The sequence below is a fragment of the Acanthisitta chloris genome, unplaced genomic scaffold (assembly GCF_000695815.1).
Source record: "Acanthisitta chloris isolate BGI_N310 unplaced genomic scaffold, ASM69581v1 scaffold7895, whole genome shotgun sequence".
NCBI lineage: Eukaryota > Metazoa > Chordata > Aves > Passeriformes > Acanthisittidae > Acanthisitta > Acanthisitta chloris.
In genome coordinates, this window is record NW_008673114.1 from 54,840 (window position 1) to 75,689 (window position 20,850).

At 38.6% G+C, this 20,850-nt stretch overlaps 1 protein-coding gene across 1 annotated transcript; it reads right to left on the bottom strand.

Moving 5' to 3' along the window:
• Window positions 1-718: 718 nt before the first annotated feature.
• On the bottom strand, window positions 719-20,467 carry GHRHR (growth hormone releasing hormone receptor). The gene is made up of 13 exons (XM_009074789.1): window positions 20,411-20,467; window positions 16,443-16,548; window positions 15,790-15,897; window positions 14,492-14,592; window positions 11,585-11,682; window positions 9,726-9,858; window positions 8,674-8,827; window positions 7,012-7,072; window positions 6,831-6,900; window positions 5,130-5,221; window positions 4,580-4,709; window positions 3,280-3,321; window positions 719-841 (listed from the first exon to the last, which is right to left on the bottom strand). The coding sequence occupies exons 1-13, from the start codon at window positions 20,465-20,467 to the stop codon at window positions 719-721; spliced, it is 1,275 nt and encodes a 424-aa protein (XP_009073037.1).
• Window positions 20,468-20,850: the final 383 nt, after the last annotated feature.

The window sequence follows — 20,850 nt, forward strand, 5'->3', positions numbered from 1 at the left end:
AGGGTCTCGTTATCTTTCTGTGCAAAAGTTTGCTTTTCTTTTTAACTTACTTGCCTTAACTTATTTCTTCCTTAATGATTATCATATGATGTTTTGACCTTCCCAAAGCCTCCACTTTCTGCTACTTAGCTGGCAGAAATTTTCTAACCTGTAGCTACTGAAATAACCTCAGAACATGTGAGTGCTTTGTGTTTTATTGTGAACTTTGAACCTTTTTGCTACTAAAGAGAAAACATAAATATATAACATAAGAGGACACTTTTAGTCATTGTGTTGCAGTTTAGCAAGAATTTTAGTTTCTTATTTGCATGCCTACTGAATCAAAACAAGGAGCTTGAACAAGCTGCATGCGGGTTGAATTCCAGTTTCCAGAGCTGGTCATCTATGGTGTCACTGAAGGGTATTACTGATGTCAATTCTCTAGGCACTTTATGTCACATAGTTCATCAGTGAAAGAAGAGAACCAGAATAGGTGATATTTGTGTTTGTTATGATGCAGAGTGTACCAATGAGAGGGTTATTTTGTGTTTAGAAGGCCAGCCAGTGTTTAATTTGCCACTGCAATGCTTTTCCTGCAAAAGCTGCACAAGTAGAACCTCCTCCAATTAGCTCAGTATAAACTACAATTGTGACATTTTGTAAACTTTGGGTTGTTTATTGTTTGCATTTTTTCATGATCAAACTTCTACTGCAATTACTCCAGATCCTGAAGCCATCTTTAGCACACAGATGTGGTCATTTTTACTCCAGAACTAGATGGCACAGTCCATCTCCTCCTCCTCCACACTGGCATAAGTCCATATCTCTTACCATGCCACCTCCGGCCAATTTCCGTTTGCACCTCAAAAACAAGGGAGAATGTTATTTTGTGGTCAAATACTGCTTGGAAGTAGAGCAGTAGTAAAGAAGAAAGAAATAGTAGATGGAGAATAATAAGGTTTAGACATCTTGGTTCACATTAGTTCTCTTTCTAGCTGACACAGAAAAGCAGGATCCTCTAGCAAATGTTTCATCTGGCCTGTCTCTACACTGATGAAAATATCTAGGACGGTTAGCTCAGTTGGCCTCTCATGCTGAAAAGGGTAAATGAGCCCCACTCTTCCTTTCAAGAAGTAAGGACATAAATTTTATGTGGTGATAGAACAAGGGGGTATGGCTTCAAACTGAAAGAAAGTAGATTTAGATTGCCTATTACGAAGAAATTCTTTACTCAGAGGGTGGTAAGGCACTGGCACAGGCTGCCCAGAGAAATTGTGAGTGTCCCATCCATGGAAGTGTTCAAGGCCAGGTTGGATGGGACTTGGAGCAACCTGGTCTAGTGGAAGGTGTCCTGCTCATTGCAGGGGAGTTGGAACTAGATAATCTTTATGTTCCCTTCCAATGCAAACCATTCTATGAGTCTATGTGAGGCCACCCAGATCTGTGTTCCTACTTAATGACTATGGGCCCAACATTCAAATTTAATTCTTTTTGCTGTAACACTAGTAAATAAATTTGAAAAGTCCCACTTCCTTTCAACTTATCTGGTTTCAATTTCTACCTTGTGTTCCTCAGTCCACCTTCCTCTGCTGATCTGAAAGGTCTATCAGTACTATGCTTGCCATCTCTAACTCTAGCAGAGTAAAACATTTTCTCAATCACTATTTTATCAATATTTTTTATATCTTCTCCCTTTTTTCTTAATATTCCTTTGAAAATTTATTCTACTAATTGTCTAACCAATGTTGCCTACACAATAAAACACATTCACTCCACATAGACTGCTCTTCCTAGGTTGCTAAGGGATGTTGTCTTGTTTCCATCTGCTTCTAGAAAAGTGTAATCTGCAGCATGTTTCTTAATTAGCATTCACCAATTTGTGGCTGAGAAATAATACTGCTTTGCTATTTAAGATGGAGATGGGAAAGCCAGCAGCAATCAGGAGACATTTGCTTTCTGTTGTTGACAGATGTGTATATCATGTGTTGTCATGTTCACAGAAACAGAGAGTGAGTCCAGACCACCCACTAAAGCCTTCTGTCACATCTGACTCTTGTTAGAAATGTGCCTTCCCAGATGTTTAATAGGAAGAAAATTTCTATATTGAAGTGCTGTGTGTCTGGAATGTCAAACTGAATGTAAAACTGTGGTCTGTTGTTAGAAGAGATTAGGATTATTAATAGACTAGTGACAGGGCTGTTATCAGAACACAAGCATCATTAGAGCAGTCAATAATTCATAGCCATAAACACAACCAAAAGGCTAAGAAGTGTTAATGTATTTGAAAAAGTTTGATTTAATATTTCAGAAATTTCTGGCAAAATTGAGAAAGTCTGGACCCTGGCACACACAGATGATTAAATAACATTTGAAAGCTTAATCAGGCCTAGACTTTATACTTGGAAAATGAAGATTTAGTCAATACAGTCCAGGGAGCCTAGAGTGATTAGAGGCAGGATTCATCACCTAAACACACCTTTGACACTACAGAGGATGCCCTTTTTGTGTGGTGGGGAGGGCAGGTATGTATGAAACAGGACTCTCCCCTTTTAGAAGCTGCAGGTAGAATCCAGCAGAATTTTAAGTGTAGTCTGAAACTGAATTCCATTTGTATTGTAAAAGAGCAATCTCAGCTACACTGGAGTCAGAGAAGAAAGGAAAATTCCAGGGTTTCAACATATTCTGAAATATGGATTATAAACTCTTATGTTTCCTACATAATTCATTTAAGATGCACCCTTATCACAACATCTAGACTATGTAAATGGACCTGTATACTAAGATAAATGGAATTATTCCTGTCCCATCGACAGTAAAATTCTAACTTCTATAATCTAAATGGAAAATCAGATTTATCAATATGAAGAAATACTAAGAAGAATCATGGGCATATTAAAAACACTAAAAGAAAATATTTCACTATTGGGAAAACAGCATAAATTTAAATTTTTCCAATTTCATCATAGACCTTTTGTAAATAGACATCTCTCTGCATCACTGCAGCAGCTTTCACTTTCAGGTCAGAGCCTAGCAGGGATTTTCCAAACCTTGCTGCAGGACAAAAACGTGCAGAAAGGATAAAAATTACTTGATAGAATAGCAAAGTAGCAAAAGTTCATTTCTCCACTAGATGGCTTCATCCCCATGAAGATAATTGAAATGAAATTCATCATCATCGATTCCCATGTTAACAGACAATCCTAAGAAACTAAAAGATTTGATTATCTGCTTGTATGAAACTGATTGTTGGCTATATATTTACCAGTGAAAACAGTATTGTAGAAGATATAGTTTCCTTACCTCTTGGTTCAGGAAACAGTAGAGAACTGCTACAATAAACCCCTGAAAAAGACCAGGGAAAAAATAGTTCTGAGTGTTAACCCAGTTTGAAAAAGTCACTTGCATTCTCTGACTTCATGATGGTGCTCTGTATGTGAACTAACGAGTATCACTATAGGTGGGAGGATTGCTATAAATCACAAAATTCTTTATGTATCTCCAAGAAAGTTGAACAGCAGATAAACACCTAGTTAGTGGCATTTCAGCACAGCCAGTAATGTGCTATGAATTCACAAGAACAGATGACATAGTAATTGAAGTTCTCTCATGTTATGCTTACAAAATGTGGTCCATCCTACAGTCCAACACACTGTGAGCTAATGCTTCACACACTATAAATCAATAAGGAAACATAGACTTCATAAGGAGATTGATGGGTGGACCTCATACAGCTTTCCAGTCTACTTCTGTGTCTTTGCAGTGTATCAGATGAGATCAAACTCTGGCCTATTGAATATATTGAAGATTCTGAATTGAGATAAATCCAGGGCAATCCTAGGAGGTCAAAGAAGCTAGATGAACCAAAATGAGCTTAACACCTCACCCCTTTATTTAGTTAACTTATTCTGTACATTGTTAATTAACCCAGTGAAGGTCAGCTCTAAGTACAGAGGGTTGGAATTAAGGTGGACAGGACTGACATAATGGATAGAATCCTCAATAGGACTAAACCTCCACAACTGCTGGATTTTTGTTGGTGCTTACTGACAAACGATCCCGTGCAACCATTCAGGGGGTGATACACTCCCTTGAGAAGTTTGGTGGGATTCCCAAAGCTGCTTCTTGTATACTCTGAGGTGCAGCACAGGGAAAGGGAGGGAAACAAAGGATAGTTGGATGCTGCCTGGCTCATAACTCAGGTAGCAAAACCACCTGGAACGTATGTCAGAACAGCCCCAGGAGCTGTTCTAGGTAGCACCAAGCTCCTCAAGCTGTCCATGCCCTGTGAGCCAATTCAGAGCTGTTTGGTACATCCCAAAGTCACCAAACATTTAGCTTATGCAGAAGGGAAACTGATATATCATTCCTCAGGGCAGAGGTTTGTATGGGGCTGGTAGATGCACCAGGCACTGTTCAATGGGTATATGTTTGATTGTCAACGTAATATTTGATAAATACAGCTTCAATGGACACTACCTACAGCCCCTGGACACTACCTTCAGGATCCAATGATTTTTGTGCAATACCAGTTGTCATGTGGGCACTAGAATAAATCAGAAAATCTGCTAATAAAGAACTGAAACCTCTGTGGTGATTTTACCTGGAAAGATCCAATGCAGAGCTCTAAGTAGAGCCGAAATCCCAGGCTGGTGTATTCCGGAAGGAAGTTGAAGACAATATAATGGGTTCCAAATAATGGAATTAGAAGTAGAGTTGACCTTGAGAGACGTCTAGCACAGGACATGAGAAGAAGTAAGGTAATATTATTTCTCTGAATGTCACAGCAATGAACAGAAGTAAAAAATAAATACATGCAACAAGAGAAACTACTATACAAACTCCCTTTATAGTTCTCATACAGGAAAAGGCATCTATAGAAGGTAATTTAACCTGCCCTAAGTCAGAGATCTAATGCAGATTCAAGTAATGGTTTTCTAGTCTCCCCACTGATTTCAATTGGAAGGTAAACATCTGAACTCATCTGAATGCATCATGTTAGCCAATATTTGAGTATCATCCTTTGCCTAGTTTCCTTTGACAGCTAAACTAAGCCTGTCTATGACACTGAACAAGTGCTTCTCTGTTTAGGAATGATGATATAAGTTTTTATTATTGAAACATTGATTTTAAAAAAATATTCCATACACTACCTGTACTGAGAGGAGTTATTGAAGTTGATTTGTCTAGGGTCTAGTTTTTTCAGCAAAATTCTGATGATGTTGATAAATAGGACGAAATTGACCTGTTCACAATATTTGTGGAGGGGGAAACAAAGGAAAAGAAAAGGTTAATTTCCAATGTTTAACTTTGCAATGAAAATCTGAGGGTTTTGGTTGTTTTGTTTTGTTTTGTTTTACTTTAGTTACTATTTAATTTGTGCCATTTCAATGAGAGCAGTGCAAGATTACTAATGCTATTTCTGCTGACAACATTGAAGCATCTAAATAGGTTGCATTCCTTCTTAAATAAATAGCTGAAAAGTTAAAGTTTGAAAATTTGACTTTGTTAAGAACACAATTTTCATCAAAAGCTTGAATGATTCTTTGTTATTTTTGTAGCTCATATCAGCTGGAATCTCTTTTGAGATGTCTATTACATTAAATTCTGGCTGATCTCTTCAGATATTATTTGTAGAATTTATCTGACTAAATGTCTCTACAATGAGATATCTCCATCTGATCTGATCACCCTGTTCTGCCTTTGCAGTCAGTGGAGAGTCAGCCAGTACAGACAACAGAGCCTCAGGTGGAGTTGGGGATGAGTTATCTCCTCCCAAGGTAAACATTTAATATAAGTCACATGAATCACGTGCCAAAAGTGCATATTTCTCTTTGTTGACTTGGAAAGAGTCTCTGAGGAGCATTAGCTCAGCTCCAAAGCTGGCTAGGGTCAAGTCTAACTTTCAAATCAAATTTTCTACAACTGCAATTTTGCACATCTTTATTCAAAGTCTGTAAAGCTGCTCAGTTTTCCACTATCAGAGAGATTTTTGTGTGTCCATACACCCCAGCTTTTCTTTAGGAGACACTGAATGCTTAATTTTGCCTAAGAATGTCCTCACTTTACCAGAAAGTCCAATCTCATTTTATCCATTAGTGATGCCTTATATACATTCCTGCAGAAAAATCACCACTGGAATCCGTTGACTTCAGATGTGGATGTCAGATGAGCTCTAGTAGGGGGGAAATAGTGGAGGTAGAAAGGAATGCAGTATTTTATTGAAACATGGCAAGCTATGACCAGAATTCGACTTGACATTCCTCATTTGTTTTGTTTGTGTATATTTTTAAGTTCCTTTCCAACCCAAACCATTCCATGATTCTATATGACACATTTTTATGCATCTGTCCTCCAATTAATCTTTTGATAGCTAACCTTAAGGTTATCTATAGCTGCTTTCTCAAACACTGTTTGGGTTTAATGTGGGAGTAATCATATATGATAATCATTTAAAACCCATCAGTTTATTCAATAAATGTCAGGCTCAAGAGCTATTATCACTGTTATCATCTATGAACAGAAACCTATTGACCTTGAAAGTTTATATTAAAATTTATGGCTGATTCTGAACTCTTAGGCTAAAAACGTGTTTCCAGATATTATAAGGATAGTTTAGATACTCGCTATTAATTTCAACTAAACTCACAATTCTGTGGAACTTTCAATTTGTTAAAATGATATTTGCTTTGGGGTTGGTCTCTGACTCTTTAGTTAGCATTATATGTAGGCAAGTTTACAACATAAGTTCTACCATTCCTCTTCCTTATTTCAAACAATATTTCAGTGAACAGTAAGACTTTAACAGGTTCTTTTTTCCTTCTAATTAATACTGGCAAAGTCAGATTGCCTACCCCCACAGAAATTATAATAGGTCCTTTTATTAGCCACCAGTAAGGAGAGCCTTGATTTATATCCCAGCACCTGCAAAAGCAAAAGTAAGTTTAGAAAAAGACATGTAATGTCATGTAATCTCTGCAATCAATTAAAAATATAATCCAAGAATATAGAATAAAGTAGGAAATAATGACTTACGCTGTGTCTTCAAAGTAGAATTTTGTCAATATCCATATAAGGGTGAAAAGGGTTGGAAAACCTGTCAGACATTTAAACAAATATTGAGGTTGTCTAGTTTCATTAATTAATCCAAATCTTGTCCACAGACAAGATAACTCTGCTGTGATGATACAGATCGTTCATTTTTAGAGCTGGAATTACCCTTTGTAATCTGTTCATGTAACAGGAATTGTTTTGAACCAGGATAAGCCTAAACAGAACTCTGCTGATTCCCAGGATGGAATGAAGCAAGTTATGTCATTGACTGGTGATCATGCATCACTGTGAAGGTATAAAATGGCAAAGAAGCTACTTTCTATGTGATATAGTTCTATCCCAGAGGACTGAACTTGCAACCTCTTAATAAGATGAACACAACTCAACTGAGTTCTCTCACCTGAAGTTAGCACTTGCATGCAGATAGCATATTAAAGCCTGGATTTATGTAATAAAGGTGCTTTTTGCATGACAAAATATTGGCAAATTGCATTTGTAAAATCTTATGACAGTAATATTAGCACTTTACAAAAACCAAAACATGATGCCCGCTGTCTTAAACCTTCCTAAAAAGGCCCTTGAATTCTCCCTAAAACACCAAAAGTGATTCAGTTAGTTGAGTTGCCAGGCCTACCTTAATGTTTTGTGGAAACATGCATGGATTGCCTCCCTCAACCAACTGAAAAATTCCCCTGGGCATGTGAATTCACCTGCCACATAGGAGCTCTCTGCTTTTTCCTTTACACAGCAACTTTGTGTGGGCAGACACCTAGTTTCTGATTTCTCAGCCACCACAAAGTTCTGAATGATTAGATTTATTGCAGACTACAACAGAAAAGAGCAGGGTTGTTACTGTTTCATGCCTGCCCTGTTATTTAGTGGATAGAGCTTCTTTATTCATACAACTTCCCAATGTAAAAGATGAACTACAGCAATATCAAGACTACAAAAATTCCAGCTAAGACTGCAAATGGACCCATTCTCAGACTGAGTAGCTACATTCTGCATGACTAGGAGCAAGGCACAACTAACTTTTGTGTCTGTGATAGTTCCTTAAAGGTGAAGGTTAAGACTGGAGTTCTCCCAGTGGGTTCCCAAATGTACTTAATTTTCCACTCATTTCACAGAGACTTTAATGCCATACCTAAAAAACCAAACTTGATTGTTCCTCACTAGTAAGCATGTAAAAATAAAATCAAACAATACCCAAATTAGGCACTTTAGTTATTCAGATTAGATTCCATATCCAGTATTTTTAATAGGATGGATCATAGAATCATGGAATCATAGAATGGTTAGGCTTGGAAGGGACCTTAAAGATCATCTATTTCCAGCCCCATGCCATGGATGGAAACATCTTCCACTAGACCAGGTTGCTTCAAGCCCCATCCAACCTGGCCTGGAACACTTCCATGGAAGGGACATCCACAAATTCTCTGGGCAATCTGTGCCAGTGATTCACTACCCTTATAGTAAAGACCTTCTTTGTTGTCCCAGGACCTTTTGAGAAATCCCTCTCCAGCCTTCTTGTAAGCCCCTTTAGGTGCTGGTGCTCTAAGGTGTCCCCAAAGCTTTCTCTTCTTCAGGCTGAACAGCCTTGTTTAACATATTGGATCATTAATTTCATGTAAAAGTCATACTTACCCCAACCAAAGAGAACAAGCCACCAAAAGTATCTTCTTCCATGAGAAAGTGATGAAAGCAGTAGACAGTTTAGGTAAAGAGCCTCTACCAGCAGCCACATGAAATTGGTCATCATGAAGTAGTGACAAAACACAACTGAGATCTTGCATTCAGTCTAGGGAACAGCAAAGTCATAGCTTAGGCATTGCTTGTGGATACATGTTTGATTTGCAGATGTAGCAGACATCTGTAATTCTGGCTGAAATCTACCAAGAACAAGATCTCACTATCACACGATGTTTAAAGTGAGAGCTTCAAATGCAAAATGGCTTTCTGAGTACTAAGACTTTAACCATTATGCTACCTTGGAATCTCCACTGTGTTTTGCTTTATATCTCTGTGTTAGAAATATAACTTGGGCTCCCAAGCATGTGATTTCTTTCACAAATGCACTGCTTTCAGAGTACCTTCAGTGTCAAATGCTCATAACCCTTAGACAAATGTCCAAGGACACATTTTTCTCCTTATGCTCAACTGTAAATTTTGTGTGGCCATGAGCAATGCAGAAGACTCATCCCATAAACCTCTGTTTTAAAGCCATTGCCATGTTGCCAAGATTTGTGGCTGAATGAAAGCTGATTCGATTGCCTAGTACCTTGTGTGTTTTGTGGTTTACAAATCAGAGCTTCCAGCCAGAGCAAAAAATCCAGCATTCCCAGACAAAACATCTTTTAAAGGTTGTGTTATGAGGTACTCAGAGGTCTTCAGTTTTAGCCTTCAGGTTATAAAAACATAACAGTGTAATGATGCTACTTTTTTTTTGCTGTTTCAAAGTCTATATTTGATTTAGAATACTACAAGATCATGAATTGATGCTTCCAGAACGTAGAAGGGCATAAGGTACACATTTATAGATGCAAAACATACTGAATAAAATAATTAAATACTTTCCATTTCCAGGTTAGAAGGAGAAAACCAGTAAGTAGTAAAAAGGAAGCATGGAAAGAGAAACCATATATAAATGGTATGCAAAAACATCAAGTACTGCAGTATCCTGCTTTTCATGTGCTTACCGTAGAGAAGCTGCAATGGTCAATGCCTTCCTCTTGGAAAAGGACAGCATCCTTAATGAAAATGGCAATAGCTTTTAAGATAAATGTAAAAAAGAGCTGTACATGGATATAATTCCTGGGACAGCGAAGTCTCCTGGAAAAAAAGAAGACAGGAGTCCTTCTGAGGTAATTAATTGACTTGTGTCAGCAGCAATTAAAATAAGCAATAAGCCCTTGTTTCATCCTAGGTGCTGTCAGACACATATGGGGAAAACACTTTCATTCACTCAGCTCTCAGGCAGAGATAGAAAACTTCCTCATGTGTAGCAATTCACCCACAGTCTATATCTTAATCTCCTTCCTAGTTAGATGGAGGCCTGGGGATGTTTCTGGCCTGTCATATTTAAGGAATCTCAGTATTATTTTGTGGTCAGGGCACCTGAGCCAGGCTTTTGGCTGGCATTATTTTGGAGCCATTTGAGGAGTCATCTCCATTGATACAATTCTGACAGTGGCTAAACCACTCCCAAGACCAAGCAGGTAGGGATATACTAGACTAACTAAAAAGTTTACACAATGAACAGGGTAACACTTGCTTAGAAATATTTTCTATATCCTATGCCATGGGTGAGTTAAATTCCAGCAAACCCCTGTGGGTATCCAGAATTAAAGAATACTCCCTTATTTTGTCAGTTACTCTTATGACTTAAATGAACACAGGCAAGAGCTTTAAAACAATTTGACACATATATTAAAACTCTCAGTAAAATGAGCTTAACAGCATTTAAATGCATTTAAATATGCTTTTAAATACAGTTTTCTGGAGGAAATATACAGCTTCAACATTATGTTTTCACTTGGAGATGAAAATTTTAGTTAATAAGCAAAGAGTTCCATTAAAAGCTGAATTCCATCCAGATTCAGTAATCTGAGGGTCACCTAATCTTAAAGTTCACCTGGAGTGTGCAAAATTTTATTACTGACCTCAAACGTCAACCCCATTGTTAACTATGACTTTCCTCTCCCTATTGCTACGTCTCTTTATGTCCATTGTTTTTTTCCTTCCCCTCAACTTGCGCTGGTTTGTTTTCCTGAGGTCAGAGTGGATGTCAATAAACATATCTGTTGGCTTCCAGACATGAACTAGGAACCAACAGAGGTCAAGAAACTTTCCCCAGAGAACCTTCATTCTCTGGAGAATAATAATAAAACCCCAACCATTTTTTTTTTTTGTCTTGCAGACAAGAAATAATCAAAGATTAATTAAATAAAGCCTACATGGCAGCACATATTAAATCTACATTAAATGATAAAACAAACAAGCAGTTTTACTCTAGATACTCTAAATTCTACCTGAAAATATCTAATTGATGGATAATTCAATAAGAGAGAAATCTTACCAAACATAGTCAGATTCTGAGACTAACTTTAAAACATGTCTTTAGCTGTAATTTTTTTTCAATAGTAATATATGCAATTCCATAGGAACATTGATTGAGAATTAAGTTCTTTATGTATGTTCTTCTTATTAAGATAAAATTCCCTCAAGCCATAAAAGGCAAACATACATAGTTTAAAAAAAATTATCCTCATTCCAGCTAAAGCAAGTAAATTTATCTACTGATTATTCAGGATCAAAGTGAGTTTTGCCAATAGACAGCCAAGGTTTATCTCCCAGATCTAATTCTTCTCACACCTGTCTCTCTCTCATCACTTTTCATTTCCAGCTTCAATTAATATTATTAAACCAATATGGCTGGATATTTAAATTTTTATTTATCTGGATTTCTATCTATATTACTTGGTTGTGCCTAATGTTGTTTTCTATAGTGCAAGACACTAAAAAGCATTAAAAGAATCGAAGTTAGAGAACACTTTACCTGAATGCAATAAGAACTGTCACAGCAATAATGAGTGAAGTGATGGACACGCTGTATCCTACAGTGTAGATGATCTTTATAGTAGAAAAGTAGGATTGCTATAAAAGAATAGAATTATTTGTTGCATAACTTGCAGGGAAATGTCAGCTTTTTAACTGATTCTGATGGGTTTGCCTTGTTTGGTGCTTCCAATTTGTGCACCTCTGACTGCTGTTTTGTTCCCCTGCTCTTAATCCCACAGCAAAATTCAACTCAAATACCTTATTATGTGTATTTTTTAAACTCCCTTTGCGTATCTATGTGGTTACAGTCAAATCTGATACTGAAACATGTATTGATCAGGATGGTTTGAAGCTCATTCATAAACCTATAAAAACCCAAGCCAGTCTTCCATGAAGGCATAATTAAAACTCATGCATTTTTATAAATACTGCATTTTATATCATATTTTCCCCACAGCAGTAACAGGACAATCCTGAGGGCAGTTGGCTGCATGATGAATACAGATCTCTGTCAGCCTTTCCTACTCTCTGCTTCCTTATTTCCATTTTTGCTATTTATCCTTTCTTTCCATTTTTATTGTGTTGTGGTTGATTGGTGTTTTCTGGGGTTGTTTTTTTTTTCTGGTTTTCTTGATGCCAAACTCAACTTTTGCTCAGAATGTCAATCAAAATCCATTTCAAGTGGCACCTCTATCAGACATGTTCTTTGAGTGAGGATAAATTGACTTCAGCTATCACCCATGAATGCAGAAAATAGAATGAACAAACTCTAGGCTGCAAATCTTTCCCTTCACTCTAACATGGTTTGTCTCTTGGGTCCCATTTCAATGCTTTTGTACCTAAAATCTACACAGCTATGCAGTGCATTGCTACAGTTCACTGTGGGGAAGAGGAGATACTTACTTTGGGCCTTCAGGTATTATAATGCTGACATTGGGTAATGTATCATATGTTTTAGATGCTTAAAAATTAGCTGCCTAAGTATGAGTCTGTAGTAAAACAAGGAGCGTTGGCCACAGGACTGAACTCTTGAATCATTAACAATCCTGTTTCTTCTCATTCTGGTTTTTTTTCTACTTAATGAAGGGAAACAAAAACCCTCAGAAGACAATTCAACTCATTGGAAGATGAGACCTTATCAGTTTCTGTCAGCAAGATAAAGGATCTATCCCTACATCTGCCTTAGCCAGTGCAAGTCGTAGAATCCTTGACAGATTTTGCTTGGAAAGGACATTAAAAACCATCTATATCCAACCCCCTGGTTTAGTAGAGCTAAACCTTTGGTGCTGAGGACCCTAAATCCATGTCTGCATATTTCTGACTATCCATAGTTCAATCCCATGGGCTAAACTTTTATTACTGGTTAGAGCACACTAGGTGCATCCTGCATTTGTCTTCCAGTTTACTTTTATCCATAAGAAGACAGGTTATCCCTTGTGAGAACACTCCTCAGTGTAAATGCAGTAACTGGGAATAGCCAAGAGATATTCCTGAAAAGCAGCCACCTGATCTAACCAAGGTTCTGATATAGATCCACTGTGATTAGTGATTGGCTTTTACTTATGACATAATTTTTTGAGACTGTTGAAGCTGCATGATGTGGAAACCAGGCACAGTGCCCTTTTCTGTCTGGTGGATGAACTGTGAATTGTATGCAATTACCCATGTACCTGACTATGCATATTTCCAGCCAGAGCTCAGAGAAATCCCTTGGAGCTACAAGGCTAGCCAGCAAGTCTGGAAGGCACCACTCCATTAGAAACATCAAAGCTGTGCTAGGCTGATTTTAGTTGGCAACTTCCACTTACAAATAAGAGAAGAAAAACACAAAAAATAATCAAATCCTTAAGTGAATAAACTTACAACTGAGGAGTTTACCTTGGGGTAAAATCAAAAAATCATCAAAAAATGGTTTGGTTTGGAAGGGACCTTAAAGATCCTCTGCTTCTAAAACCTCTGCCATGGTCAGGGACACCTACCACTAGGCCAGGTTACTGCAAGCCCCATCCAACCTGGCCTTGAACACTTCCAGGGATGGAGCAGCCACAGCTTCTCTGGGCAACCTGTGCCAGTGTCTCACCACTCTCACAGTGTAGAATTTCTTCCTAATACCTAACACAAATCTACCCTGACTGAAGATTGTTTTTACCCCACCAATGTAAAGAAGCAATAAAACAAGGAAAGGCAGAGAAGAGTTGCATTTCAGTGTGTTGATTTATGCAGAGCAGCAAGTACTTTGGCTTAGAGGCTGGAAAGTTAAATTTATAGTAGTCAGCACAAAAAGTTATGGGAAGACAAGCAAAATCTCCCCATGATGATATAAGCTATGTTTTTATCCTTAATAATTAGGAGTCAAGCACTCTATTTTCCCTGTAATTATAATCTCTAAATATCAATTGTGCAAATCTGGTTGAAGAAATATGTCAAATTCTAATCTGCATTACAGAAATGTACATTTTGAAACTTTTTTTTGTTGAATTACATATTTTATGCAGGATGAGAAACCTAAACCCCCTCTTTTCCTCAGCACATCTGCTGTACTGATGATGTGATGCTACAAATTCATCTTGCTGACTGATATTATTGATATGTCTTAATACATATTTTATGAACATTTTGTGATACATCCCTGGTGGTTACGTCTGGGAGCAAGTTCAACAGAACTGCATGATTGTAGGGAATTTGCAGATGACTTTATTTTTATTACACTCTTACACCTGAATAGTAAAAAATCCTTGGTAATCCTCTGAAATAAGTGACTAGAGTAAAATTTGAGTTGGTCCCATACGTGGAAAGACATTTCAGCTTCAGCTGAGTTTCTCTGAATTGCAGTTGTCTTCAGGAATAGAAAGGAATCTCATAACATCAGCATGCTACTCACATGTATTTATTTAACTGAACTTACTTCTTCAAGTGGAATTTCATCTTCTACTGGACAAGCAATATGGTAAGGAGGGAATGGGTCAGACCAGCCTTTCTTTGTGCAGTTCCTTTTTACTATCCCAGCTGAAACAGAAGCATTTGCTTTTTTCCAGTGAAGCACCACATAATATAGAAAATAAAAACCAGAAGACCTTTTGCTGGTAAACAGATTATACCAGGAGGAGAAGATCCCCTCCACTAGCATCTCAGAACTGGTAGGACATTTTGTGTGTACTTTCAGGCTGATGGACACAAAGCTTTATGCTTTAGATTAACGATGGGAAAAAGTGAGAGAACCACGGTGACAGGGGCAGAGGTGGGAAGGAGTAAGGAAGGAATTGTATCAGAGACCAGGAGGTCAATTGGAGAAGACTGGGAAGCACTGCTCCATCAGACTTGTGCTTTGTACAGCACTCACCCTTCTAATATATCCCTTCTCATTCCCACCTATCTTGGGGCTTGCTCTCTCCTTGCAGACCAGAGGCTGGGATAAGCAGCTCTTTCTACAAGGATAGCACATTTCCATAAAAGGATTTATGAGTCAGATGAAGGCTAAGTCTGAGAATCCAAGGGCAGGAAATGAATATGCACAGATCAAAGGGATTTTCCTTATCCCTCCTTTATAACTAGCATGTGTTGGGTGAGGCAGAGGTTGGGCTTTGCAGTTTCTTTTTCTTGTTGAACTGCCAAATCCAGGTCTTTCCTGGAAGATGGTTTCTTCCTTGTGAGCTTGCATTTTGTTCCTAGCCATATTCACCCAGAGAGTAAGCAGTCACAAAGGCATTAGTTTGTAGTTCTGCATTTGACCAAACACATGTGCTGCTTCAAGGACTAAATTCTGCTTTGTATCCCTACCATTGGTCTTAAAGAACAACCCTGTTATTCATTCCTCTGACTTTCATTTCATCCTGCACTAATCAGAGCATGAATCTCAGAAAGCTCCATGCCTAAGTTTTGACCTAGACAAAATCCCTATGAGCTTTGTAGAAAACACACACAACAAGCTGATCCCAAAGCCCATGGAAACCAATGGAACCATTCTATTTCAGTGGGGTTTGGCTCAGGGTCTCATCACAGACTGTAGAATTCATATCCAGTTCTGGATAATACTTAAAATATGAGAAATGCTGGTCACTTGGATCTACTCAGATCTTTGAAGTAATGCTCTAATGCAACTATAGAGAAGAACCTACAATGTTCTGTCTTCACCTCCACGTTTTAGAAGCACTCTTACTGGACATCAAAGAGAAGAATACGAGTACAGCCATGATAGTACATCACCTGGTTCCTTCATGAAGTGAAATAGGATGTTTGGGCATGATAAGGCAAGAGTCTCTCCTGCATCTGCCTCTGGCCAGCACAGTAATTTGTCCCAAGTTCTCTTGCAGCCTCAGGCAGAAAGTGAAATATATTTTTAAGCATAATTACAATTGAGCAAAATAAAAACCCAAACCTTTTTAAACTTTGCCACTCCACCATTTACACATCTTATAAAAATAGTGTAGCCACAATTTTTATTCTATAATGAGAAATAAACACCCCCAGAGGACTATTTAATCTGCTTTAGTTAGACTCCTGTGTTAGACTGAGGTGGGTTCTCAGAAATAATAAAATAAATGAAAATGAATTGTGGAAATGGGAGGAAGAGTGATGCTGGAAGCAAGACCAGATTACAGTACTTGTTAAGGGGTTACTCTGCTTTTAAAGACCAAGGTGTTTTCATACCTTCAGATAGTAAGCATAGAATCATAGAACCATAAAATGGTTTGGGTTGAAAGGGACCTTAAAATTAAAAAGAAAAGAGCTGACAAGACAACAGGTGTGTGGGACACTATGTAGAACACTCAAACATGCACACTGGCAGCCTGCCTGTGTCTTGACTCTGGTAGTGGCTCACTTTTCTTTCCTTCTCTTCATCCCTCACACCTGGATACCTGCTGATGTTGCATTTACATGCTCTTGGGGGTCCTCCAGGCATTCAGCCTCCTTTTTCTTCAGCTCTGTCATAAAATCACACTCTGGGTGGACATTTCCAGCAACCTACAGGGAGAAGAGTTTCAAGTGATTAGTAAGAAGGGGTCAGGTAGGAGCTCATCACACATTAAGTCCAGACCTACTTTTGCAGTTAACAAGGCTGTTTGGAGGACATAGAACACTAGCTTACGGTTTAGCATTCAAAGTGTGCCCATCTCTGCACAAATTGCAATGCTTTCAGCAGATCATAGAATCATTACAGTTGGAAGAGACCTATAAGATCATTGAATCCAATCATTAACCCAGAACTGCCAAGTCCACCAAACCATGTCCTCACAGATCACATCTACATGTGGATGAAGCTGAGTTCTGTCAAAGCCAGGTGGGTGAGCTGTGCTACACCAGAGGAAACCATGAGGCAGCACAGCTGTTGGATGATGGTAGCTACAGCTCTGTAGTGGAAAGTTTCTGATTCCTCTGACTACATTCATAATCAAAGGCCTCTTTGCTACAGCCTGGGTTTGAGTGCAGGGCTCATTTGCACCCTAGCTTTAGCTAGCCCCAGTTAAATCTGGCCCCAGAAAGATGTGCTGCAGTTGGTCAGGCTCCTTTTCTTAACAGCGAGGGGCTCAGCACTGCAGGAAATGCTGCAGAGCCTGCCTGTGCATAGACATGCCCCTGCCAATCTCCAAAGAAACATCATCTTGAAACCAAATACAATTCCTGCAAAATTGTCTTCTGAAAGAGCTCTTCACTCCAAAAGGAATGAATATGTTCTCTCCCTGCCATCTGCCTTTCTTTACATAGGGTTGGAGGCAAAACTCCTTTCTTTGGAAAAAAACTTACGCAGCAAAGCATTTGCCGCTTTGGTGTGCTGGTGTAAAAGAAAACCCAAACAAACAACTGGCACCAAGTATTTTAACAGCAGGAACCATTTAGTTGCTTTAGTCTTATTTAGACTTGTGCTTATATGGATACCACAAGAGAATTTCCAGAGAACCTTGGCCACCAAAGGGCAAAGTTTGCTGCAGGTTATTACACACCACGACTGCTCAGGATGTACCCACTGTTCAGAACTACACACATCTATGTTTCACAAAGAAAGGAATATTTGCCTTGTCCAACCATAGCCATTATCCCCAGTCTCAGAAGACCAGCTGCTATCAGAGACACTCTGACTTAGCTCTATGCCCTGGCCACGGGTGCTGGTGTGCTTTACATGTGTGAATATAGATATAAAAACACAGAGACAGATACAACAGAAAACAAACTCAGGATGAGACTTGCATGATGAACAGGTGGCTGGCATATGGCTCAGTTTTATTTCACCCAGAGAAGATTAATATTCAGGGAATCTGGAAAACAAATATCTAGCTTTCAGTTCATTCTGAGGGCAGATTGTATCCATTGCAATAAGCTGATGTTTCCCCTCCATGTTAAGGTCCATATCTCCATGTTGGTCTGCAAAGCATTTGAATTGCATATTGACTAACAACTTGAGGCTTTCAGGCTGCTGGAGAATTCCAGACTAATTGCACAGCCTTTGTTTTTCTAGGCTTTGGATCCTGGTAGTTGCAAATGTCATATATCCACATGTATGCCCTTCAAGATCATCTGCTTCCCATTTACTGCACTTTTAGGAGGATGTGGTTTCCTGCCAAGCTGGCTGGCAGCAGTGTCATGGATCAGTTTAAGGCAGCAATGAAAAGGAGAGCCCCTTCTCAAGGCTGAATGAAATTTAGTGTATGTGACAGGAGGGTAAATGTGAATGGAGGCAGCAGAGACCAGACATTGCCTTAGCCACAGGAGGTGGAGATGTGATGTGTGGGATGTCTCGGTGATGTCAACCTGATCAGTATAAACAGGGAGCCTAGGGAGCTCTTCAACTCTCCTTCACTAAGAAATGCAATGGTAGGCAAGATGGCAGAAAATTGTCATTTGGCATGAAAATCTTTCCTCATTTGATACCTCTTTTTTTTGCCAACATATATTCTTTCCCACCTTGTACTCACTCTGGACAATGAAAGTCATCTATGCTGGAAAGCTTGCTACCCATGATGTATGATATCTATTGCAAGAAGTAGCTTTATTAGTCAGTAGAAAAAAACAGCCAAATCATTTACTGAAAATCTATTTTACAATGTTCTCTTGGTTTGGTGAACTGTGCCCAGAAAAACCTCAGTAGGCAGGAAATGTACCCATTTGCAAGGTCCTAAATTATTTCTTCTGGCAAAAAAAATTACTTGAGTGTGCCCATGAAAACTCTCTTTCCTCGCTGAAATGTTCATGGCAAGAGCAAAGCTTGTTTGGCTTATTCACTAGCCCAGGAAACCTTGTTTGTTCCTTTTTCTTTCTAAGTCTCCAGACTCGTGAGAACACTTTACCACAAATATCTCAAATAAAAAGGTGAGGCTGATTAAGTACCAGGTATTTAAATTATTGCCTCTTCCTTCAAGAAGACCTGACCCTAAGAGATGCTCGCACAGTTTATATGCAAGTAGGCACTAACACAGCTTGAAGAGACACTGACTGCAAGACCTGCTATGACAGAAATTCAGGTAAAATATAGAGACTTATTCCACCCCTGGGCTGTGTTCTAGACATATTTATCCCCCAGAACATTTGATTACCTCTGGCAGACCTGCAGTTTGTGAAGCTGAGGGTCAGTTCCTTAAGCATTTGAAACCTCTCCAAAATTTGAGTTCAGCTCTTCCAGGGCAAGTATATGGTCAAGTTACACTACCAACAAACACAGATGGCTGTTTTTTTCACCATTTTATACTCAAACAGGAGTTGCTTACATATCTTCTGTTATAATAAAACACGTAACACATGCTAGGAGATTTTTATTATATACTGACGCATAGACTTAGTTTTGATCAGTGCATAATCATGTGATAAACAACCCAACTTTATAGAAGAAAGTGCTGTTTCTCTTGGGTGAATGGGACATGTTCTTACAGAGACCCTTAGTCATGTTTTAAATACTAGCACTGGTACCTGATATTCTACTTAGGAGCAATCATACTTATCTACAGGGAATGGAAGTTTGTCACACAGATGATACATAGGAAACTGTAGCTTCATATCAGTAAAAAGTCCTTTCAGTCATTTCATGGTGGTTCATTTTTCAATCCATGAAAAACCAAGCTGCTCTGCCTGTGCTACAATCCCTCAAGAAACATTCATTCAGAGAATAGATTCCCAGGAAACAGGAAAGGATATAACAGAATGATCATAAAAATGTAATTACTCTCAGAAGCAAAGAAAATATTCTTTTCCCACTTTTCATGGACCTTTCCTGATAACTGTGTAATTCTGAGTGCTGGTTTTCTAATCAGTATCCAAAGCAGAATATAAGCAAGATCTCTGGGCTTTTAAATAGTTTGGATATTTCTAATTCTGCCCTAAACATTGCTGCTGCTTTGATTCATTTGTTGCATGAAGGATCTCAGCTGCTCACATAGTAAATAACATTAATGTTACCACCAAGACAGATGAAATTGTAACTAATAAGACTGCACAATCTGAAATTTCAGAAAATTCTATCAAAACTCAGATGGTCTACTGTAACAGCCCTCCTCCAATTTCTTCTATTTTGTCACTGTATTTTAAAGCCTACACACACAAAAATAGAAGGTTCTGCCAATCTTGTTGTTTCTCTATAGTGAGTGTGTGATAAGAAAGCAGTGAAATGAATTGATACATAGATCCTACAATGTGTGTCCCTTCTGCTGCTGTTCACACTTTTCCTAGCATCTTGCCTTATTTAACTGGAACCCAAAGCAAATAAAGAGACTAATGAGATAAAAGGGGGGGAAAAAAGCAAAAAGCAAAAAAGCTGTATCTAACCATCTGTTCCAAGAAGAAAATGAACAATTATTGAAACACAGCAAAGTAAAAGCTTTTTATTCATGCAATTACTTACAAGCACTGCCAGACTCAGGGTTTGCAGAACACAGTGATATAAAGCACAAGAGTTCATGTTCCAAAGCAAGAGTCAGACTTCACTTCTTTAGCCTTTCTTAACATCTTCCACTGGCTTTTTAACTTCTCTTTCTCCTCTCAGTTGCTGATTTGAAGCATTTATCTTTTTGCACAGAAGTGACGTAACAGGACAGCTAAGTGGAAAATAAATATTAACAATTGACATCACTGTATACTTCCTCACAAGGGGAAGTGGAGGGGCAGCACTGATCTCTTCTCTCTGACAGTCAGTGACAGGACCCAAGGGAATGGCCTGAAGTTGTGCCAGGAGAGGTGTAGGTTATCTATTAGAAAAAAGTTCTTCCCCCAGGGCAGTGTCACAACATCAAGCCTGACAGAGCTCAAGGAGTGTTTGTACAATGTTCTCAGGCACATGATGTG